The following is a 22,060-nucleotide window of genomic DNA, read 5'->3' on the forward strand; positions in this document are numbered from 1 at the left end:
CTACATAAAGCTCTCTTTTTATTTAATTCATAAACCTTAATGGATAGAGAGTGCCTGATTTTAAATAAATGGATCCTTTAAAACAGATAATGGTGGTTATACTATAAATAAGTAGAGTTTCCTGATTCCTTGCATTCTTATAAAAAGCCAAGTAAACTAGTTTCAACACCCATATCAGCATGTGGGTGTTGTGGTTTTCTAACCTTACATACTAAATATCATAATTTATTTTTACTCTCTCCCATGGCGGAAATCAAAAACAGGACCTTCACACATTCAGCAATTTCTCCTAAGTCCCTTTCTATAACTCTGTAATAGTTTTAGAATATAAACATTTTGTAATATATTTTGCAAGCATGATTTATACACCCGACAGTGGTCAAGGGAAAAGGCCGCCCGCACCAGGGGAGACAAATGTCCTCCTCGGCGACTGCCCTGTTGTTCAGTTTTCATAGCTTCTTCGTGCGATGACTCTTTGGGGGCTCTCCCCGCTGCAAAGGCATCACTGTTCCAATTCAGCACCAGCTGACCGTGCCCCTTTGTCTCCTGCGATGTGGGTGAGCGTGTTTTACAACAGGAAGAGACTTGAGATCAGACCCATATCATTAGCGGCTAAGAAGCTGACGTGATACCCACTCCAATCACTTTTTCCTCCTCTGCTTTGAATATGTGCAGTGGCTGATGCTATCGAGTTTTTGTCTTTAAAATTCTTCTAGATCCCTTTGAAGAAAAATTATTACCGCAATTATCCAGCTTGAACGCTACTTGAAGGGACCGAGATAACTACAAACTGCAGGTTGTAACAAAAAATAAAGCTATGTGGTTTTCAGCTATTAGACATTTCTGGAGGCATGCAAAATGGGCGTGCAGTCTGGGATACGTGCTTTCTCTCCCAACATCAGTTGCAGGTTCTAAATGACACTACAAGTCCCCCAGGTCCTTAGAGTAGAGTCCTGCTCCATGCAAGTTCTTCTTTATAGATGATTAATTCAGTGCCAGTTTCACAGTAAAACACTTTGTTCCAATTTCTGAATCATCCATATAGAGTCATGGGTAGCAAGAACAGGAAAAGACGCAGTCTGTCACTCCAGACAGAATATGAATTTGTTTAAAGCGGCTTCATTTATGAAGCAAACATGAACTGTTACCCACCTAGAGAGAAAAGACAAAAAGAGAGATTATGGTCTATATCTGCTTTCTGCCTCCTTTTCATTCCCATTACATAAACTCATGTGACTAGAGAATTAGATTCAGATTACAATGTATGTTTCAATTACACAGCCTAAAATGACTTGACAAATGTTTTCCTAGATGCAGTGATCAGTCACTCTCTATGCTCTCCCTGGTAATATTGAACATTATCTGAAATGTTTTATTGTTTATTGCTTGTCTGCTCCTATTGAATATATGGAGCTTTGTCTATCTTTTTTACTTACTGCCGTATTTCAATACCTAGTACAGTGCCTGACATAAAATAATACTCAATAACTATTTCATGCATGTAAGAAAGGATGAATGGATATCCTGTGGCTTTCATACCCAAAGCATCCCATAGATTCTCTATTATTTGTGGTTAGAGGGTTCTTAACCGATGTAGCCTTGAATTTCTCAAACAAGGCTGTGGAAAGGTAGCAGACAGGTTGTGAGGGGAGAGGGCTTGAAGGACAAAGGCAGTGGTGTTTAGAGAGAGGTGAAGTGGACTGAGATGGAGTAGCATAAAAGAGATAGCTGGGACAGGTGGAGAAGCTGGTCAGAGGCCCAGCCAGTAACAGCTTCCTGGTCATTGCGCAGTGCCAGTATCTGGACTGCCTGCCAGGTTCTAGCAATGGTTTCTCCCAATGGAGGAAATAGCAGCAGCAAGATCTCACTCAATCCTGTCAAACAGACAACAGAAAGACAGAAATCCTGGCACCACATCCTGACAAAGCATCTGGGAGGTTCATTTGCCTGGGCACCGCTTACTGTACTTGTCCAATCATGAAAGCCAGGCTTTGTTTTAGTTCTTCTGCGCTGGTGTTAGACCACTGAGCTTTGGACTTAGCTTTCAGATTTTGCAACTTTTGAGTGAAATATTTGTACTTCCTTGTCTATTTATTTTTATTATAGACAGTATCTTCATGTTATCTTCAACCACAACCCTAAATAAATGTGCATTTTTGCATTTCTTTTCTTCCCTACTCACTATTTTCCCCCTTATCTCTGTACTTATTTATCACTCCCCAAATCAGATCACTGGTTTTAAGCTATGTATGAAATTCAATAGTGCGAGTGATAAGAAGTACAGTATTTTTCCCAGACTTTCTAAATGCAGTATACTAAAAACCATGTTATATGACAATTTATCAAACATAGAAATTTAGGAACTAGAGAACCGGTGTTTAGGAATGCAGAATTAAATCCTGAAGGAAAACTAGGAGGCATTAAGAGAAATCCAAAATACATAGCAGATATTTTAAAAGCAAAGTTTAGTTAGAAAAGCAAGAGGGAAGAGCAAAGATATCTATATCTATCTATATCTATACCTATACCTATATCTATCTACCTATATTTATATCTATATCTATATCTGAATATATTGTATATAGATATATGTAAAAGCTATGAATAATTTAAAATTATAAATTTAAATATAGAAAAGCAAGATTACAAATCTATTTCTTATTTTGTCCCTGGATTATTTAGCAAAGAAAAGAAACTCGAAAGCTGGCAACTGTTTTCCCAGAGAATAAAACTACAATTTTTATAATAATTCTCTGGCTTTTTACAACAACCTCATGAAATAAGCAGGGTGAGTATTATTATCCCCTTGTTATATGTGAAAAACTTGGGCTTAAAAGACAATTGACTCATTCAGGAACTTACAGCTAGTTAAATCTTCAGAGTCAAGGCTTGAACCCAAGTTTAATCCCTTCTAATCCTCGGCATTACAATGTGTCTATAAAAAGAGAGCTCAAAAACAAAAACTCCAAAGCTCCAGAAATTCTTAGGAAATACCTAGTGAAGAGTCCTATCCTTGCCACTTGGTAACCAATCACTCCCAGGAACTGTTCGCTCAATGACCCAGCTTGCTCAACTCATACCCATCAGTACTCCAATTCTAGGATCTGTTACATTCTGGCTTAGATCTATAGGAAACTTCCAGATTGGGTTTCTTTTAGGAAATCTCTCTACCAGCCTCATTATAATAAGAACTATTTCCTACTCTTACCATGCTGGGGTAAGTCAATAAGAACTGCTAACCCAGTGTCTACAAACTTGTGCTATTTACTATCAACCACCCCGGGCCTTCTGGGTGACTATGCGGTCCTTCTACCAAGGTCTCAATTAAAATTCCTTGTAGAAGACTCCCAAATGCAGCCCTGACTGTTCTCTGAATTCCAGTCTCTCGTATTTGGCCACAGGTCAATATTTACTAACAGCTCCTTCTATTTTCTTTTCACGGCACCACTATCTGGTTAGTCCCAAAGGCTCCATGTCACCCTTACGACCTCCGTGGAACGTCGAGCCTCACATCCCATCAGTAACTAGGAATTGTTGATTTTTTTTTACTGCAATGTCTCCAAAATGGCGCAAGTTTTCCTGTTTCCATGGCCCCAACCCTAGTTCAGGTCATCATTCTAGCACGTCTGTGTAGAGATACAGCGGTTCTCAACCTGTGGGTCGCGACCCCTTTGGGGGGTCAAACGACCCTTTTACAGGGGTTGCCTAAGACCATTGGAAAACACATATATAATTACGTATTGTTTTTGTGATTAATCACTATGCTTTACTTATGTTCAATTTATAACAATGAAATACGGGGTCACCACAACATGAGGAACTGTATTAAAGGGTCCCGGCATTAGGAAGGTTGAGAACCACTGGTAGAAGATGGGCCTCCTAAGTGGACCCCCTGATTCTAGTTCACCACTCGCGGTTATCTGGCCTCACTACATCTGATTACTTTCCTAAAACTCTGCTTTGATTGTATCACTCACATCTCTTCTGAGCCCTCCAACAGCTCCTTCTGTTACTCAGTAGAGTGTAAGGCCCATGCTTAGAATTTTTCAAACGGATCCTACGCTTTCTTCTCAGCCCTTTAATGCTTTATGTGTGACCTCCACTGGAGTCTGACTGGACAACCTGAGTCTGGAACACAGTCCATACTTGGTCTCTCGGAATTAGCTCGTACCACTTGCAGCATCCAGATTACCCCTCACCTGTGCTAAGAAAATTTTAACCATCATTTAACATCTACCTCAGTACCAATGCTACCTCCATTACCCGCACAATGAAGCCTTTCTCTGATTGCTAGTGATTTTCCTCTCACTGCAAATAAAGCAACTGTTTATGGATTTGCATAGTATAATTCTAAGGGATTCCACCCAGACCAATATCTAGAGCAGCGGTTCTCAACCTGTGGGTCACGACCCCTTTGGCGGTCGAACAACCCTTTCACAGGGGTCGGTCGCCTAAGACCATCCTGCATATCAGATATTTATGTTACAATTCACAACAGTAGCAACATTACAGTTATGAAGTAGCAACGAAAATAATTTTATGGTTGGGTCACAACATGAGGAACTGTATTTAAAGGGCCAGAAGGTTGAGAACCACTGATCTAGAGTTATGATACAGGCACAGACTATTCAACCATTTGCAATGGCCTTACCTCAGGTCTCTTATTGCATTTTCCTTGTAAGCTCCTTTAGTTACTTTTTAAACTTTTTCAAATAGGTTATTATAAATATGTCCTATTTCCTTTTGTAGGCTATAAGCAATTTGAGGATACAACTAGGTTATATTAAGCTTTGCATTGAATAATGCAAAGAATGAAGAACAAAGAGCAAAATCTTCCTATAATATATTCCATTTCTCTCTCTTAAACTGTGCTGTACATAACCCAATAAATGAAAAATTATAGAGGAATGTTACATATGGATACTTGGCATCAGCTAATTGATCAAATGGATTTTTAATTTTTTTATAGACATTTTTCATGTCTGATGTCAAATAAACACAGTTTTAGTATATTTTCTCTTAGAGGCACTTTCTTTTGTTTCTAGTTTATTATTTTATATTCCTTTTCTTGTATTTAAAAATCTCAAACTCTTGCCCTAGATCCATGGTCGGCAAACTGCGGTTTGTGAGCCACATGCGGCTCTTTGGCCCCTTGAGTGTGGCTCTTCCTAAGCCTTAGGAGTACCCTAATTAAGGGAATAACACTGTACTTACCTATATAGTTTAAGTTTTAAAAATTTGGCTCTCAAAAGAAATTTCAATCGTTGTACTGTTGATATTTGGCTCTGTTGACTAATGAGTTTGCCGACTACTGCCCTAGATGGTTTGGCTCACTGGGTAGAGCATTGGCCCACAGACTGAAGGGGCCCAGGTTCTATTCCACTTAAGGGCATGTACCTCGGTTGCAGGCTCAATCTCAGTCCCTGTGCAGAAGGCTACCAATCAATGTGTCTCTCTCATATTGATGGATGTTTCTCTCTCTCTGTCTTTCATGTTTCTCTCTCTGTCTTTCCCTCTCCCTCCCATTCCCTCTCTCTCTCTCTCTCTCTCTCAAAAAAACAAACAAAAAAAGGCAATGGAAAATATCTTTGGGTGAAGATTAAAAAAATAAAATGAAGAATATAAAATTCCCCTCTTCATTTCCAATTATAGGTTATTTCCTTTGGAGAACTAACTATTCCACTGTTTCTGTTCTAGTGTTCCAATATTTGTCCTGATTTAAAACGTGAGTGAAATTTCCATTTCAGGGAGAAATCCTCACCATAAATCTGAGTCATTCTCCCTGTATTTCCCCTTTTCTTGTTAACCTAGAAAATGGATATAATTCAAATTATGTCTAATGTAAGATCTCCCCTCAACACACTCTTATTTTATATACACACTGTAGCATTGTTAACTATAGATATAATGTTGTGCAGCAGATCTCACTATCTCCTTCCTACTTGGTAAACTTTCACTTGGGTTTATTCATTCACTCAGTTGTTCATTCAGCAAACACTTCCTGAGAGTCTATAATGTACTGGAAACCAGTGAGGAACTACAGCGAGAACCAGACAGGCTTGGTTCCTGTCCTTAATGCTCCCCTGGCTAGTAGACTGATGCGTAAGTTGCTTGACTACAATTGCTTTAAAATGCCATGTTTTTGTCTCTTAAACAAGTGCCCTGGGTTTTCCCACCACATAATCAACTCTCCAAATGTCACAGGACAAAGGCTACAATTAAAAACACATGATTAAAGACCCGTGTGCCAAAACAGGATCCCAGCAGTGCAATCCAAAACCACACAACAGAGGACAATACTTGCGCTTTACGACTCAATTAACTATTTAATGTGTGATTTGGGATGTCTGGCTTAGGGGACTGAAATGGCAGAAAGGGAAGATACAGTGAGGCTTGTGTTGGGGTTGGGGACAGAGAAATAGATTTCTAGGCAAAAACAATGACTTCATCTTGGGGAATGTGACTCCAGAAAAATAAAAAGAGTTGCACTAGGGTTGTATTCATTTACATCATATCACAGGGAAAATCGGCCTAGAAAGAAGTGAGGAGTCATGCTTTGGACACAGTGATCAAGAGCATGTTTAAAGGCAAAGATGAAGTCTGTGCAGTAGAAGGTTAAAGTGTTAGAGAAATGTGGGGCATCGTTATTAGTGTCTCATGTGATTTTGGATCTTGAAAACTATGTTCTATACCTATAACAGTGAGCGCTCCTGGAGGAGGCAAAGGCTCTGTGACCCAGTTTTCCTGGCGAAGTTTCAATCTAGAGCTAGATGTCGGAATAGGGGACAGAAGTGAAAGTTGGAAGGACAGTGGCCTGTAAGGAAAAAGCCAGGATCACCAATGACTGTACCATCTGGGAGAGTTAGTGGTCACGAGAGAGTATGGGAAGAACTAAGGAGCATGAGAGAACACTTGGACCCTGCTGTAATGAATGTGCTCAGGATCCCACGGGCATAACAATATTAAGAGCCCGTTGGCAGAAGTGTAAGTGAGAAGAGCATGAATCCATCCATGCTGGACCAGGTTAGTGCCATTCAGGGGGCTCCCCCAACAGTGTCTGGAGTTTGAACACCAGTGCCTTCCAGACATGTTTTCTCACTTCCCCAGCTTCCCAGCCCTCTGCAGACCTACACAACCACAGCGGGCATCTGTCAGTAGTTAATATTCAGCGCATCCTGGACTCTGTACTGTGATGAGGCACAATGATTACCAGGCATGTGGCAGGTGGCACTTCACCTTGACAATTCCCCTCTCCTGACTATAAGATATTTTGACCTCTTCTCTTTTTCCTTAAGATGGCAAGGAAATGTTTTTAGTTTTTGCTCTTTTCAGCATTTAACAAATGAAATACTTTTTCTATCGTTAATAGTAGTTACACCTAATTGAAATTGATTTTATTTATTCTTCCCCTATTAATAATATTTTATTTTAGTCCCAATTTACTCTATTCCCTTGTGTAATTTATTTTCTGGCCTCAAAAATAGTAAACACTTATCTGTTGACTTTTTACAATCTCCCATACCAGATGAATCCATGGGCCAGGACTAGCACTGCTTTGCCTTTCAAAGCTTCAGAATAACAACGGATTTGAAAGGTACAGTTCAAAGATGACAGAGCCTTTCAGTTCACATACTGATATCAGTTCAATCGGAGACAATACATTTTGTTTCGAAATTTTGGCTGTGTAATTTTTGTTAAATATTTCAGCTTGCCTTCTAAAAACTTACCAATATACGAAAGTAACAGTGTGGATACAAGCCACAATTAGACTTCTTGAAACTCTCTTTCTTTTTCTTGCAACATACTGAAAAACAACAAGAAAAATGCTTATTTGCTTTTGGACAGAAATTCTGACATGACCTAAGCATTTTAAAAGGCAGGTCTTTTTTTTCTATAAACACAATAACAAAAGGTTGCAAAGTTGAGTAGGAAGCTTACCTTCATACGTATAACCATAAGGATGAGGGAAGAATTTATCTGCCTCAATACAGTTTCCCAAGTAGATTTTTACATTCTCTATGCATATACACATACTAAAAATGCTTACGTGTATTTAACATGTGAATCTGTATATACAGGCATGATTTGAGAGATAGTAACATGACAGATGAAAATCAAACCTGAACATAAAATCAAAGTATCAGTATTGGGCAATATGGCATAAGATAAACAAATGATAAGGGTTAGCTACAGTAAATGGAAAGGTATCTTAAAATAATTTTTATATTTGGCTTTGGAGAAAATAATAGGTTGGGAAAAGTTAAGGGCTCTACAAACTAGAATGATGGCAAACATATTAAGTATGCAAGAGAGAAAAGTAACAAAGTATCTTGACTTGGAAGTGGTGTTATGAGCCAAAATTTAAGGAAGAATGAGACAAATGTAGAGTTTAGAGGGGCTAAGAAAAAAAAAAACATTCTGTGGCAGCAACTCAGGCAAAACATAATAAAGATTTGGATGAAGATAATCACTATGGCCTAAGAAAAAGCTAAGCTTGTGAGAGGTTTGAGAGAGGAATCAGTATGTCTTGGTAACAGAGTGGAAAAGAAGAATAAGCAAATGTGCCTACCGAGCTCCATGACCAGGAGTCTGAGCAAGAAATAAAGTAGAGAGGACCAGTTCTGACACCCAAGGGCTGTGAAGGTGTTCTACAGCTAAATGGAGATGTGGGCTTGAAGAAGGAGTGAGGGGTTAGAAGTGTCGACAAAGTCTTGGAGGGCCCTGGCTGGGGGATGCTATTATAAGAGCAAACCACTTATTTTTTTTAAACATATTTTATTGATTTTTTACAGAGAGGAAGGGAGAGGGATAGAGAGTCAGAAACATCGATGAAAGAGAAGCATCGATCAGCTGCCTCCTGCACATCCCCCACTGGGGATGTGCCCGCAACCAAGGTACATGCCCTTGACCGGAATCGAACCTGGGACCTTTTAGTCCCCAGGCTGATGCTCTATCCAGAGAGCCAAACCGGCTAGGCTGAACCACTTCTTAAAGGTATTATGAGCATGTGTATGGTACATGAAATGCCAATGCCAAGGTACTGGTGCACACACTTAGTAAAACGAAATACCTTATCTCATTATCCTCTTCATTAATCTGTATATTTTCAACTGTCCTTGTAAGATTTGGTTGTTTCTTCTGGAAAAAGAACAGTGATACATATCATAAACATATCAGTGCATAATATACTATTTCAGAGGTTAGCGGTCTCTACCTTTATCTTTTGTTAATAACTCCAGTAACAGTTGTCTTCAGCATGCAGCATGTAAAATATTTTTCCATTAAGAAATGATAAGAAATGCATGGTATTATCGACTCAACATTTTTAGAATATGGGAGGCAAAAACGTAATAAAGAAACTGAAAGATTTAAACAGTAATCAAATCCAAAAGAAATTTCAAAAAGCTGAGTCACAATGATTTAGCACATTTTAAACTTTTAGACAGGCTTCAATAGAAGAGAACAGAGGAGTAGAAATCCAAATTAGCGGATAATACAAATGACATTTCTGTTTGGCTTTGTAAGATTTTCAGCATATTCTCCTTCCATTTTATATTTAGTTAAAGCTATTAAAACCAGTTGCATTTCTTCTGTCTACATTCTCGGCCAGAGGAGTGGTCTCCCAAGCATAATAGGTGATGGGAAGAAACCTTTCTAAGATTTTAATTTTCTTGTAACTAAGTTAAGGTTGAACTTCATTTATTTTATCATTTTCGTGGTGAGATCCTTTCTCAGAAAAGGGCAGTTTGTGTGTTAATCACTTATGTAACTAGAGTAAGAAGTAGTAAGTATATAAAGTTCAGAAAGTTTCTGATCAAGAAAAACAAAAACAACACTTACCTTCCAGTATAAGGCTCCAAAACCAAAGCCAACTAAAAGAGAGAAGAATGCTGGCAACGTCATGGCTGCCCATTGCAGCTTGGAGTCTCCAATGGAATTCAAGGCCTTCCCTGTAATTTAAATAGCACAGTGGTGAACACAGCATCGCCATGCTGGGGTTCTGCTCTATTGCTCTGGCAGTTCCCACCTGTTTCTGTAACACGCTCTTGACCTCTCTCTGTTTAAAATATTTAAACCATGATTTTTCTGCGGAGCATTGTTTGGGAGTGGCAATATAAATCCATGCAGTCTCCAAAAGGTAAATAAATTGAAAAGGAGAAAAAACCCACAGACAAAAGGAAATTTGACTTGGTTGATGTAGATGCAGAGGGGATGCAGACGGGATGCGTTCCTGGGTTTGGGGCTGGGAGGGTGATTTGTACTATCAAGCAAATCCATCTTCTGTGGCTTTATCTTCTAATATCTTTCACTTTCTCATTCTTGATATCTACCCAAGCAATTTTGTAAAGATGATATTTTGTAATCCAGATGAAGGTCTGCAAGCACTGTCATTCTGCATGCATTGTGGTTAGATTAGTTTTCGGTACCGTATGCTTAGAATCATTCGGTCTCTCATTGCATCTTCAACACACAGTTACTGGATGGCAGGCAGTAACTGACTCTGTGCTATGGGCTTAAAGCAGGGATGGGGAACCTTGTTTCTGCCAAGGGCCATTTAGATATTTATAACATCATTTGCGGGCCATATAAATTTATCAACTAAAAATTAGCCTGCTATATTTGGTCAAACATTTAATTAACTCACCCCTAATGCCTTGGCAGGGCCAGACCAAATGATTTTGCAGGCCTTATATGGCCCTTGGGCCGGATGTTCCCCACCTCTACCCACTAAGGTGTGATTTCTCAGAATTCTTATTTTGAAAAGCCTGACACTACTGAACATTAACAAACGGCTGAAAGCACCAGTGTCTCCCATTGCTTACTCTAAATAATAACTTAGTGAGAGAGAAGACATATGTTAGCATGGAACACCTTCCTTGTTCCTGCTTTGCTCTTCCAATAGAAGCAGGATGATTCATAACTTCAAGAAAACACTTCTCCCACAAGGGTCTCTACCTCCCAACACAAAGCTTAACATTTGACAGAGTTTTCTCTGTTTCTTGACAGGGAACAGCTTTGTTGTTTGGAAACAGTGACATGTGCCATTTTGGAAGTTAAAAATCTCAGTTTTCTTTTAAAGATGCAATAAGTTTGGAAATTATACAGTTTCAATGATTGATCAAAATGTAAACTAATCCAAGATAAAGCAACTGCTTTGGGCTATGATATTTTACCATGTTATCTGAGTTACTGTCAGCCCCTACACTCACCTATTTAACATATAAAGTACCTAAATATAGAACATAATACAAAAGAACTGAATCACTGTAGATTTAGCAATATTTAGGAAAAAATAAACTCATAAATTTAACCTGAGAGGCAAGAAACAAATCTTATCTACTCTAGTGAGAACAGGAATTGCCTATTTTCCCATCATTTATAAAGTGAAAGTAGAAAATTTGCCAAATTTATGATTCCTGTTTCCAAAGAGGCTCTGGTAATAGGATGTGTGTGTGTGTGTGTGTGTGTGTGTGCACGCGCGCCTGCGCACACGCAGGTTGGGGGGCAGTGAGTGATGGTGGGAATGTAGTGTAAGGGACAGTGGGACTGGGTAGGAAAGTGGGGTCTTCCATTCACATAACAATGAATGGCTTCCTTAAGACTCGATTAGCAGTTTTTCTGGTCCAGCCCACATCCTACAATCCCCATGGGAAATACAGTTTAGGCATCTTAAATTGGAGCTCAACATGAATTCCCTCACCAAAATAAGTCTGAGGTAAAAAATGGGATTTTGTATAACTGAAGTGTTACTATTATTACAATAATAGTTACTTCAAGGGTTATGTGCACTAATTTGGGATTTAACCACCATTTATAAAAGTGTTTCCTAAAAGAAAATGGGTTCAGAATTTTACATGCAATTCCTACCATTTCAGGAATTTTATTTTACTGTCTATAAATGATTAAACTCTGTGTGTGTACTCCAGTAACGTGTTTGAATTTTCCTTACCAGTCAACCTGCTGTGACCCACACTCGATACTGGGGTGTAATTTTGATAAATTTGACCAGGTCACCTCCTTGAGGAGCCCTGACCAATGTCTAAAGTGAGAACAAAGGAAGCTGTTGACTTTTGCCCCCCAGGTCCCATGGAAAAGCAATGAGCTAGGATGGTGCTATGCAGAACGCCATGAGCTACATTCGAGCAGCCACATGCCCTGGAATCAAGGCAGCCGAATGCCGTTTGCCCTGTTTTATCCAAAGGCCAAATCTTGAACTGCACCATTCAGACCAGAGCAGAGACCACCGCCACCAGCAAAAAAGCATAAGGAACTTACTAGAGAGTGAGGTCTTCTGGGATTCCCCACTTAAAATCTTTCTCAGGTAGAAGGACAAGCCCCTAAGGCAGGTGTTTTAAACAAAGCCCTAAGGAGGAAATCTTACTTCTCTCTCTGAGTACTGTGGCCTTTTAACCACTTGGAAAGTCCCACCCAGGACTCTGGCCCTCAGCAAAGCCCTGAAAACTGCCTATCCCTCCAGCAGCAGCCTGGTGAAGACCGGGAGGGAATGGGACCACGGGAACTGAGCTTCACCTCCCATAGAGGTCTAGAGGTCAAGGTTTCCTCAATTTTGTGATTGCTTCTGTTAATTCAAGTAGCTTAATATCCAAGTCTTTGGTTCTCACTGCCGTATCTCTTGCAGGGAGAGAAAAATTTGTTATCAGAAAAGGCTTGCTTGTACTTCTAGGGCCTGACTCCCGACACTTGCTCCTGCTGCTTTCCAAGGATCAGTAAGATTTGAATCAGGCTCCTCAAGGCCTACGTAAGGGTGCTTGGGGCCAAAGCCCAAGCCAGTAACAAAGCTTTGCTTTTAAGTAAAGGTTGCTCAAAGAAACCGTATGGAGTGAGGGAGCTCATCTGGATAGGATCTGAGTAATCCCAAATTCCTGGGTTGTTAACATATTAACTGTATCTCAGTATTACAAAAACTTTCCACTGTCCAAAATTCGTAGGAAATGACTTGTTTGGTTTGACTAATAATACCCAACATCTGTACAAATACACAACACAAAAAGTATGCTTCGAATTTGTGGAGTGCCTTTTTAGAGTGAGTTTGTAAGTACCACGCCTGTGAACAGGGATCTCTCGGTGCTTAGCAAACATGCTACGCGGTGTTGCTCCTGGGTTCAGACCCAAAGCTCACAGGCTTTCCAATCACTGACCCACAGCCTCAGTGCATCCAGTTGTTCTAATAATTAATGATGAACACATACTACACATCAGACATGGCTCCAAGTATATGTGTGCTGACAATTGAAATTCACAGAAACCCTATGAAGGATGCATTATGCTCCATTTAACTGGGGAGTCCAGAGGGGTTAAGTACCTGGCCAAGGTCACACAGCCAGGCAGGGGCTGGGATATAACCCCAAGGCAGTCTGACTTGAGACTGTATTTCTTGAAGAAGATGTATACGGTAATGTCAAAGCAAGGATATCTTTCTACATCACTTAAATACTGTCTGCAAGGATCTCAAACATTTTTAGATATCCTTTTAGCCTGGTACAAAGATGTTACTATGACTTTGAAAATACAACTCCTTTGGATAACCTGGATCGCCTTTACAAGCTACAGAGAGGACACACACATCTCTGGACTACTTCTTCATATGGCCCAGTCCTCTGCTTAGCACGGTTACATTTTGGTTGTCATCTCTGAAAACTAGCGTGCTTTCTCCATATTTCCCTGACCTTATTTCCAAAACAGTCTTTCCTCCTTTATGCTATGACTAAAACAGTTACATATGTCTATTATTGTATATATTATAATATAAAGTTGGCCCTTGAATGTAGGAGTTAGGGGAACCAACCCCTCAGGCAGTCGAAAATCTGAGTATAACTTTTGACTCCCCCAAAACTTAAGTCTCCTTGGTATCCAAGGGGGACAGGTCAATGGGGAGGGGTTCTAGGACTCCCTGTGGATACACAAATCTGGGAATGCGCAAGTCCCCTATGTAAAATGGCATAGATCCGTTCATACAGTTTACCTTCCCATCCATGAACTCCCAACTTCAGATCAAAAATAGTACAAGTATTTATTGAAAAAAAAATCCATGTACACTGTATGTGGATCTGCACACTTCAAATCTGTGTTGTTCAAGGGTCCACTGTATATTTGGTATGTATGACAAAATTCTAAGTATTTCATTTATGTCTGTTTTTCTTATGAGAGTGCAAGCTCCCTAAGAGCTGGTCTTGTGCCTGGGTACCTAAGTGTCCCATTTTTGAGTGACATCACCCGGCCAAAAGCTGCTTATTATGTAAGACCCATACTTTTTATAAAAAGGAAGAAAAAAGAAAGCAAAATAAACACACAAAAGGACTGGCCATTCATTTTGCAATTTAAAAAGCACATTCAGACTCAGAAGCATAGGACTGAATGGGTGTTCTGCATTCAGTTAGTCATTTAAAGTAAGTAGAAAAGACTTTTGCTTCCAACCATGATGGTAGCAGATTAGCCTTCCCAAGCTAAAGAATTACTATACTAGACAAATTATCTCAGGCAACTGTTTGAGACATTAGCCAACAGGCCGGACGAGAAAGAGCAAAAACACACACGGTGAAACCCAAACGGTCCTGATTTTCTGGCTGGGAGGCACTGAGGCATGGAAGACAGAACCCAAGTGGGACTCAGAATTTTCACTGAGACAGGGATTCAGACTGAAGTTCAGGGTTGCTGGTTTGGCTGGAGTGTGTGGAGCAGGGTGAGCTGCAGGAAAGGCGTTGAGCAGAGGAGTGCCAGGAAGCTCCAGGAGGGTCTGCGTAAGCCATCGGTCAAATAATAGGCTGCACGTGCACAGGGAGAGACTTCACAGGGCCTGCCGATGCACTGAATGATGCCTGGGCAGCTATGACTTCATCAGAGACCCGAACAGCTCTGATGAGCAAGAATGGAGAGATTTTCTGGCTACTGACTTAAAAAGCAGGTAGTATATATAGAATGGATACAGGATGTCTCAGTGGGATGGACAAGAACAGTGGGAGATTTGATAGTGCTACTCAGAACAGATTAATTAAAATACAATACACACACACACACACACACACACACACACACACACACTTAAACCTAAAAAAGAGCTGGAAAGGAAGGACAGAGGATCAATAAACAGGGCAAAAAGGAAACATAACAAGAACAGTAAACCCATACCCAACCATACCAATAGTTGTATCAAATATAAATAAATGAATGAAAAAACTTTAAATGTCAGAAAAACTAGATAAAATAGCAAGGCCCAACTATATCCTGTCTACCAGAGATATGCTTTAAAAAAAAATGCCAAATCTACAATGAAAGATTTTTTTAATTCCCCTCTCCCAGTAAATGACAAAAGTTAGACAAATAATGATATAAAAAATCCGAATAACACTATCAACCACTCTGATTAAATTTGAGAATGCTACACATAATATCTGAATAATAGACATAGTCAAATTTCAAAATGTTACAATGCATGTTCTCCAACAATAGAATTAATTTAGAAACCAGTAACAATAAGACATCTAGAGAAAATCCATTTTTAGACTTCAAACAACACGTGAATCAAAGAGGAAATCACAAGGAGAATTTAAAATATTGTTAAAGAAATGACAGTGGAAACAGCATATCAAAATGTGTGGGGTGCATCTAAAACTGTTTACAAAGACATATCTTTAAGGTGCTACTATTAGAAAAGAAGAATGATTTTAAAGTCAGCAATCTAAATTTTCCACCTTGAGACATTAAGAAGCTAGAACAAGTGAAGCAAATTAAACCCATAACAGAATGAAGGAAATAATAAGGATTAGAAATCAATGAAATATACATAAATATAATTTAAGATGCCCAAAATTGCTTCTTTGAAAAGATTAATAAAATCGATAATTAGTAGGAAGACCTTAATTGACTAACACACATACAATCCCTTTACAAAACTTTTCAGATCTGAAGTATCCTGTAATTCAGAATTTTAGGTTTTGGATTCTGCCCTGCATATACTGTGTATTATATTATTTCCTCAGAGAGGTCTGGGTAGCAACCTGCAATCAAACACATTAATATTTCTACAGTGAAATGCATAAATAGTCACTTTAAGAAGAATAAAGACTATCAATAGCCTCATCTCAACTTGGTGGCAAAAATTCCAAAACAAATTGGATATTAGAGGGTCTTTTTAAAGATTTATGAATGTAGAATTGCTATTGTGGATTTGTAATTAATGGATTACTTCTTTTTATAGATAGGTTTTCTATGTCCCTACACATATGACAGTGCCCTATTAATAAATCTTAAGGGATGACTTTCTTAGCTAAGATCACAGGATGATTTTTTTCCTCTTACATGAGACTTGAGGGTCAAAATATTTAGTAAATCTAATGATCTTTGCCTAGATTTAAAAAGAGGATATTAGACTTCCAGGAAACTAAGCTCTTGGTCAAAGAGGACAGGAATTGCAGGGGAAAAAGCATATTCTCTTCTAACATATAATTTTATAGTGAAATAACAAAATCATCAAATTTCCACACACATACTAGTAAATAGTGATATATACAAAACTGAAAATATCCTTGGAATTCCACACAACTAGCATTTATACTTTCTGTTGTAAAACTCAGGCAAATTCTACAAGGAATAAATTTTAAGTCAACAATGAAAAAAGCTTAAATCATATTTATAAAAGTAATTTCATGCCTTATTTAAAATAATCTTAGCAAAAAAATTATTGGCCCAATTCTCTCATTGTCATCTCCAGCTGTTGGGAAACCCAATTCTACAAGTCTAGTCCTTAAATCTCAGGAAGACCATAATAGGAAGAACAGTAATGGAACAGTATTCACAGCAATAATTGCAGAATTTCCTTTAAAGCCCATGCAATACTCCCAGAGGTGCTAATTGGAGCCATGCATGCATTAAATCAGATACATGTACTTACTATTACTGCTACTGCTGTCATTCCTAAGGGAGTTGGCTGCAACAGGGGGTAACATAAATGGTTTTGTGACACTGACTCTGGAATCTAAATAGAAAGCAATAATGTGTCAGTGTTGCACGATGATTTACATAAATTACAGAGTCCCCAAAAGGTCGAGTGCAATACCAGAGTATTTTTCAGGTCTATTTCCCAAATCTCGATGATTCATATCCTATTTATTTCATCCTGGTTCTTGCTGTTCTATTTTTATTAAGAAGTTCACCAGTCACCTTATAGAACAAAGGTTCATTGTCTACCCAGGCTGATAAATGTAAAATTGCAAATGGTTCGTAATTGCCATTTAAAAGAAAAGCACTGTAATTAAGATTTTGTATTATAGGAACCCTGGGGAGGAGGTGGGGGAGAAAGAGTCTCAAGAGAGAGTAACTAGTGAAGACCAGAATTCATGCCTCAAGAGTTAGATCCTTTAGAAAAGATTTGAGACGGGGACATAAGAAGATGGGAGGTGAAGAATAACATAATTATAAATTACTGGCAAATGGCAGATAAGAAAAACATGAGTGACTATCTCGTTCATTGTTTACTCACACACAATTCTTTAATCTGACAATCATTAATTGTTTTGGTTTGAAAAACAAATCTATAACCATTTCTTTTATGCTTGACATTTGCTTTTATATTAGACAAAACACACATACATCTTTCTCTAACTACACATATATTTGATTCAGAGGTAGGTTCTTACCTACACATATGAGAATCAAGCTTGCTTTTACAGTTAAATTAGAAAATCTTATATGTCTTACCATTGTCCGGACTTAATGTTGAAGAAAACACACATTCGCTAGTTTTAGATGACACTATCTCCAAGTCCTTGAAGGCATTGATGGATCTATTAAAAATTCTAAAGAATTCTTCAGGAGTAAACATCTTGAGTTCTAGGCTGTTAGATGACTTTTTTACATTCTAGAAGAAGACAAAAACAGGATTATATTTTTCAAAGAGTCTACAGATTTTAACTGATGGCAAAGTAAAAGACTATGTCCTTCAATGATGCAAGGAAAACAAGCTCTCTTAGACAATTTTGTTAATATACATAATTCACATAGGTACAGCAGGATAGATATCCTGTCCAGTTTAGTCTGAGGCTCAACTCCAGATAAAAGGAATAGGGTGGGCAGGTGAATTCAACATCATAACAATAAAATAATCCTAACAACAAATTAGAGATATTGCTCTTTTAAGATGCTCATTAAAATCATCATTCCTTACTAAAAAACAAAACAAAACAGACCTCTATAACACAATTGATGCTAAATATTGGCAAGGACATGGATGGAGCTAAGGGACTCTTACAAATTGATGGAATTATGTAAATTTGGCAGGTTTGATACTAGCTGTAAAGTTGGACATGTGCCCATCCTGTGACCCAGAAATTCCACTCCTAGGTAAGGCCTCTAGCGAAGCTTTGCATTTCTGTACCATGAGACATACAGGAAAGTTCTTACCGGCAGTGTCTATAAATGCGTGTACATCAATCAACAGGAGAATGGTTTAATCAATAGTGGTGTGTTCAATCAATGGAATACTATATAAGCAGTAAAAAAGTAACCGAGCTATATACATCAAAGTGCGTAAATCTTACAAACATGATGCTCAGTGAAAGAAGTCACAAAAGAATAAAGAATATGATTAAGTTCTAAAGTCCCCCTAAAAGCAGATCAAAGCTATATTTTAGGAATTCACAAATGCATGATTATCTATAAAGAAAATTAGGAAATAATACGAGTTAACACTTATGTTGCAGTTACTATGTACCTCTCTAAGTGCTTTATATATGCTTACTCAATCTCTGAAACAACTGAGAAATACCTCCTGGTATGAATCTCCTGGGTTCCAGCCAAAGCATCATGATGATTAAAGGCACATTCTTTGGTATTTGGAATGTTCTTCCTGACATCACCATTTACTGAACACCTAACTCATCTTTCAAGCTCCACTACATATATTATTTCCTTTATGACACCTTGTCTGATATACCCTACTTATTATCAATGCCATCAGCACAAAATACTAATATGATATAAAAAGAGATGTTAATTTTAAGATGTTATTCATTATAAGACTAGAGGCCTAGTGCATGAATTCCTGCACGAGTAGGGTCTGGTTGGCCTGCCCTAATTGGGGCTGATTGGGCCAGGCCGCCAGGAGAAGGGGCTGTGGAAGGTTGGCTGGCCATCCTCCCCCCCCCCAATTGGGTTGGGGGGTGGTGACTGGGGGCAGGGTTGGCCAGGGGGAGGGGCTGCAGGAGGTTGGCCAGCCAGCCCTGCCCCCTGGTCAAACACCCAATTGAGGGGACAATTTGCATATTAGCCTTTTATTACATAGGACTAGAGGCCCAGTGCATGGATTCATGCACTGTGGGATCCCTCGGTGTGGCCTGAGGGGATTGGGCTGAAACCGGCAGTCCAACATCCCCCCAAGGGACGCAGTAGTGCATGAAGTGGCAGGTGGCCAGGGAGGAGCCTGAGCCCGGCCAGGTGTCGCGCCTATCCTGCTCATCCTGGCCCCACTGTGCCTGCCATTGCTGCCGCTTGGTAGGCTCACTGCCACTCCGCTGCGGTCTCTGTGTGCCCGTCCTAGGGCGATATCAGCACGCCCATGACCAACAAGCGGCCGCCATCTTGTGCCCAGTCAGTCCTGATGCTGATCCTGATCCTGGCCTGGTCTGGACTGGGGAGAGGCGTGCAGGGGGAGTGTCTGCGGGAGAGGCTCATGCCACCGCAGCTGTGCTCACCAGCTGTGAGCCGGGCATCTGGTGCCCGTCGGTCAGGTGAGCAGCAGTTCCACTGTGGGAGCGCACCGACCACCAGGAGGCAGCTCGTGCATTGAGTGTCTGCCCCCTGGTGGTCAGTGTATGTCATAGCAACCAGTTGAACGGTCGGGCAGTCACTTAGGCTTTTATATATATAGATACATTCTGACTCAGAAATGCACCAGCTGTGAGCCGGGCATCTGGTGCTTGTCGGTCAGGTGAGCAGCAGTTCCACTGTGGGAGCGCACCGACCACCAGGATGCAGCTCGTGCATTGAGTGTCTGCCCCCTGGTGGTCAGTGTATGTCATAGCAACCAGTTGAACGGTCGGGCAGTCACTTAGGCTTTTATATATATAGATACATTCTGACTCAGAAATGAGAAGTGAATAAATAAGTGATTAGGTTTACTAGCATACAAGAATTCTGAGATTGGAGAACACAAATAGGACTGATATTGGGCCTTACAGTGTAACTGGAATTTTGATGAGGAGGAAATATTTGAGCATTGTGGTACAGAATCATATTTAAAATCATAGGTTTAAACTTCTAAAAGGCCTGTAGGCTAAATCTGGGCTTGTGAACTCTGCCCAAGCATATCTCCTGAATCCTATTCTATTATAGATTCAAAGTTATAAAATCATCATCACAAAAATATTTATTAATCTTTATTTTGCCAGATACAGTGATAAAGCACTCATCACAAACATCTCATGTCAACTCTACTAAAGTTCACAAAGCTAATTAGTGACTAAGTCAGGATCTGAACCCCAACACCTTGTACTGTACTTAATCCTATTGTCTTTTCAATATGCTTAGAACCCAAATTATTGCCATGCCCATATTCTGAAGTTGACAAGAACTAATCAGAAAATGACTTGGAGATACTAAAATGTACTTCTTCGTTATGACGTGATTACTATGGATAAGAGTCAAGTTTAAATGTTCATTACAGACAATTTTCCATTTAAAGGTAAATGAACATTTGTAACCTAATAGAAAAGTTATGAAAATTTCATTCACTTATGAAATACAGATAAAATTAGGGTTGGTTTTACATTGCAGTGTAAATCAATTTTTACATTAAATGACAACTTTTAAGTCTTAATGTATATTTCAACACTGCAGTATAACTACAAACATATATTTCTGTACTCATCTTTCAAAATATTTTTAAATTACAAATTTATACAATAATAATCACACAAACAAAGATGCCCCATCCCCACCACCACCATCAATATAGGTTTTAGAGGAGAGTAGTAGAAACCAATCCCAATGAATATAAGGTTACCTCCAATGGGTGTTCTTCCATGCACTCCACAAGGTCATCTACTATTTTCACAAGTTTGTCTATGATAGAATAGTTACTCAAGCCTTCAGAAATATTTGAAAACTTGTCCAGAAGATCAGTCAAGCTGACTGACAATTGCTCCACCATTTTGCTTATCCAACAATGACTAGGCTGCAAGAAATTGAAAGGGAGAAAGATAAAGCATCTGTTTAAATACAGTCAACTAGGAGTATCCTTCAAAGACATCAGTGCTGCAGTCATTGACTGCCAGATAAAAGATTTCCTTATATTAGAACAGGTCAGTTCTTGTGTTCTGTTTAATTCAGATCTAATATCTATTTCAAAATTTACAAGTGCATATAGATGAGGAAAGTGTTGATGGTAAACATTTTTCTCTTTCATGGAAGTAAATTAAGATGAGACAGAGCCAACTCTTACCCTTGACAAAATTCAGATAGTAATGGAATTAACATTACACCAAGCATGGAGCCCCACCTGTGAAGCCAGTCCAGCCCACTGGTCCAAGGCTCAAGCCTTGGAGTCAGGCATAACCGGGTTCAATTCAGCCGAGAGACTGCAGGTAAGCTACACAAATTTTCTGAACCTCGATTTGCCTATACTAGTATATGGAATGGGCATAATGGAACAGGTCAGTAGTGAAGTGATAATGTATATAATTTGAATGTAAGTTTCATGAGGGCAGGATTTTTATAAAATCTTGTTCCCAACTCTGTCGCAAAGGCCTAGAACAGTGTCCGGCACATGGGAGTTGCTCAGAAGCTATTTGCTGATCTGATGCATGAATGACTAAAAAAATAAATGAATGAGAAAAAATGTATCAGGGGGTCACACCTTCTGCAAAGACCTAGATAGTAAATATTTTAGATTCTGCATGCCAAGAGGCAAAAATTAAGGATATTATTCATGTACATTTATACAATGGAAAACAAATTTCCACAAAAATTTTATCACAAAATTAAAAATGTAATAATTGAATATGACATCTTTTGCATAATAATTGAATTGAATTTTCTGTGTAATACA

The 22,060-nt window shown here is 39.1% G+C and overlaps 1 protein-coding gene across 1 annotated transcript in view; it reads right to left on the bottom strand.

The window, feature by feature from the left end:
• Window positions 1-344: 344 nt before the first annotated feature.
• The window catches only part of KITLG (KIT ligand), an 85,495-nt gene continuing 63,779 nt past the window's right edge, over window positions 345-22,060 (bottom strand). Inside the window, exons 5-11 of the mRNA XM_015571144.1 lie at window positions 21,017-21,221; window positions 17,716-17,875; window positions 16,910-16,993; window positions 9,841-9,950; window positions 9,071-9,138; window positions 7,728-7,804; window positions 345-1,152 (exon numbers count right to left, since the gene is read on the bottom strand). Coding sequence (XP_015426630.1) covers window positions 7,765-7,804; window positions 9,071-9,138; window positions 9,841-9,950; window positions 16,910-16,993; window positions 17,716-17,875; window positions 21,017-21,221 — 667 coding nt within the window. The 3' untranslated portion in view covers window positions 345-1,152; window positions 7,728-7,764. The remainder of the gene's footprint in view (window positions 1,153-7,727; window positions 7,805-9,070; window positions 9,139-9,840; window positions 9,951-16,909; window positions 16,994-17,715; window positions 17,876-21,016; window positions 21,222-22,060) is intronic.

This window comes from Myotis davidii, unplaced genomic scaffold, assembly GCF_000327345.1.
Source record: "Myotis davidii unplaced genomic scaffold, ASM32734v1 scaffold108, whole genome shotgun sequence".
Classification (NCBI taxonomy): Eukaryota; Metazoa; Chordata; class Mammalia; order Chiroptera; family Vespertilionidae; genus Myotis; species Myotis davidii.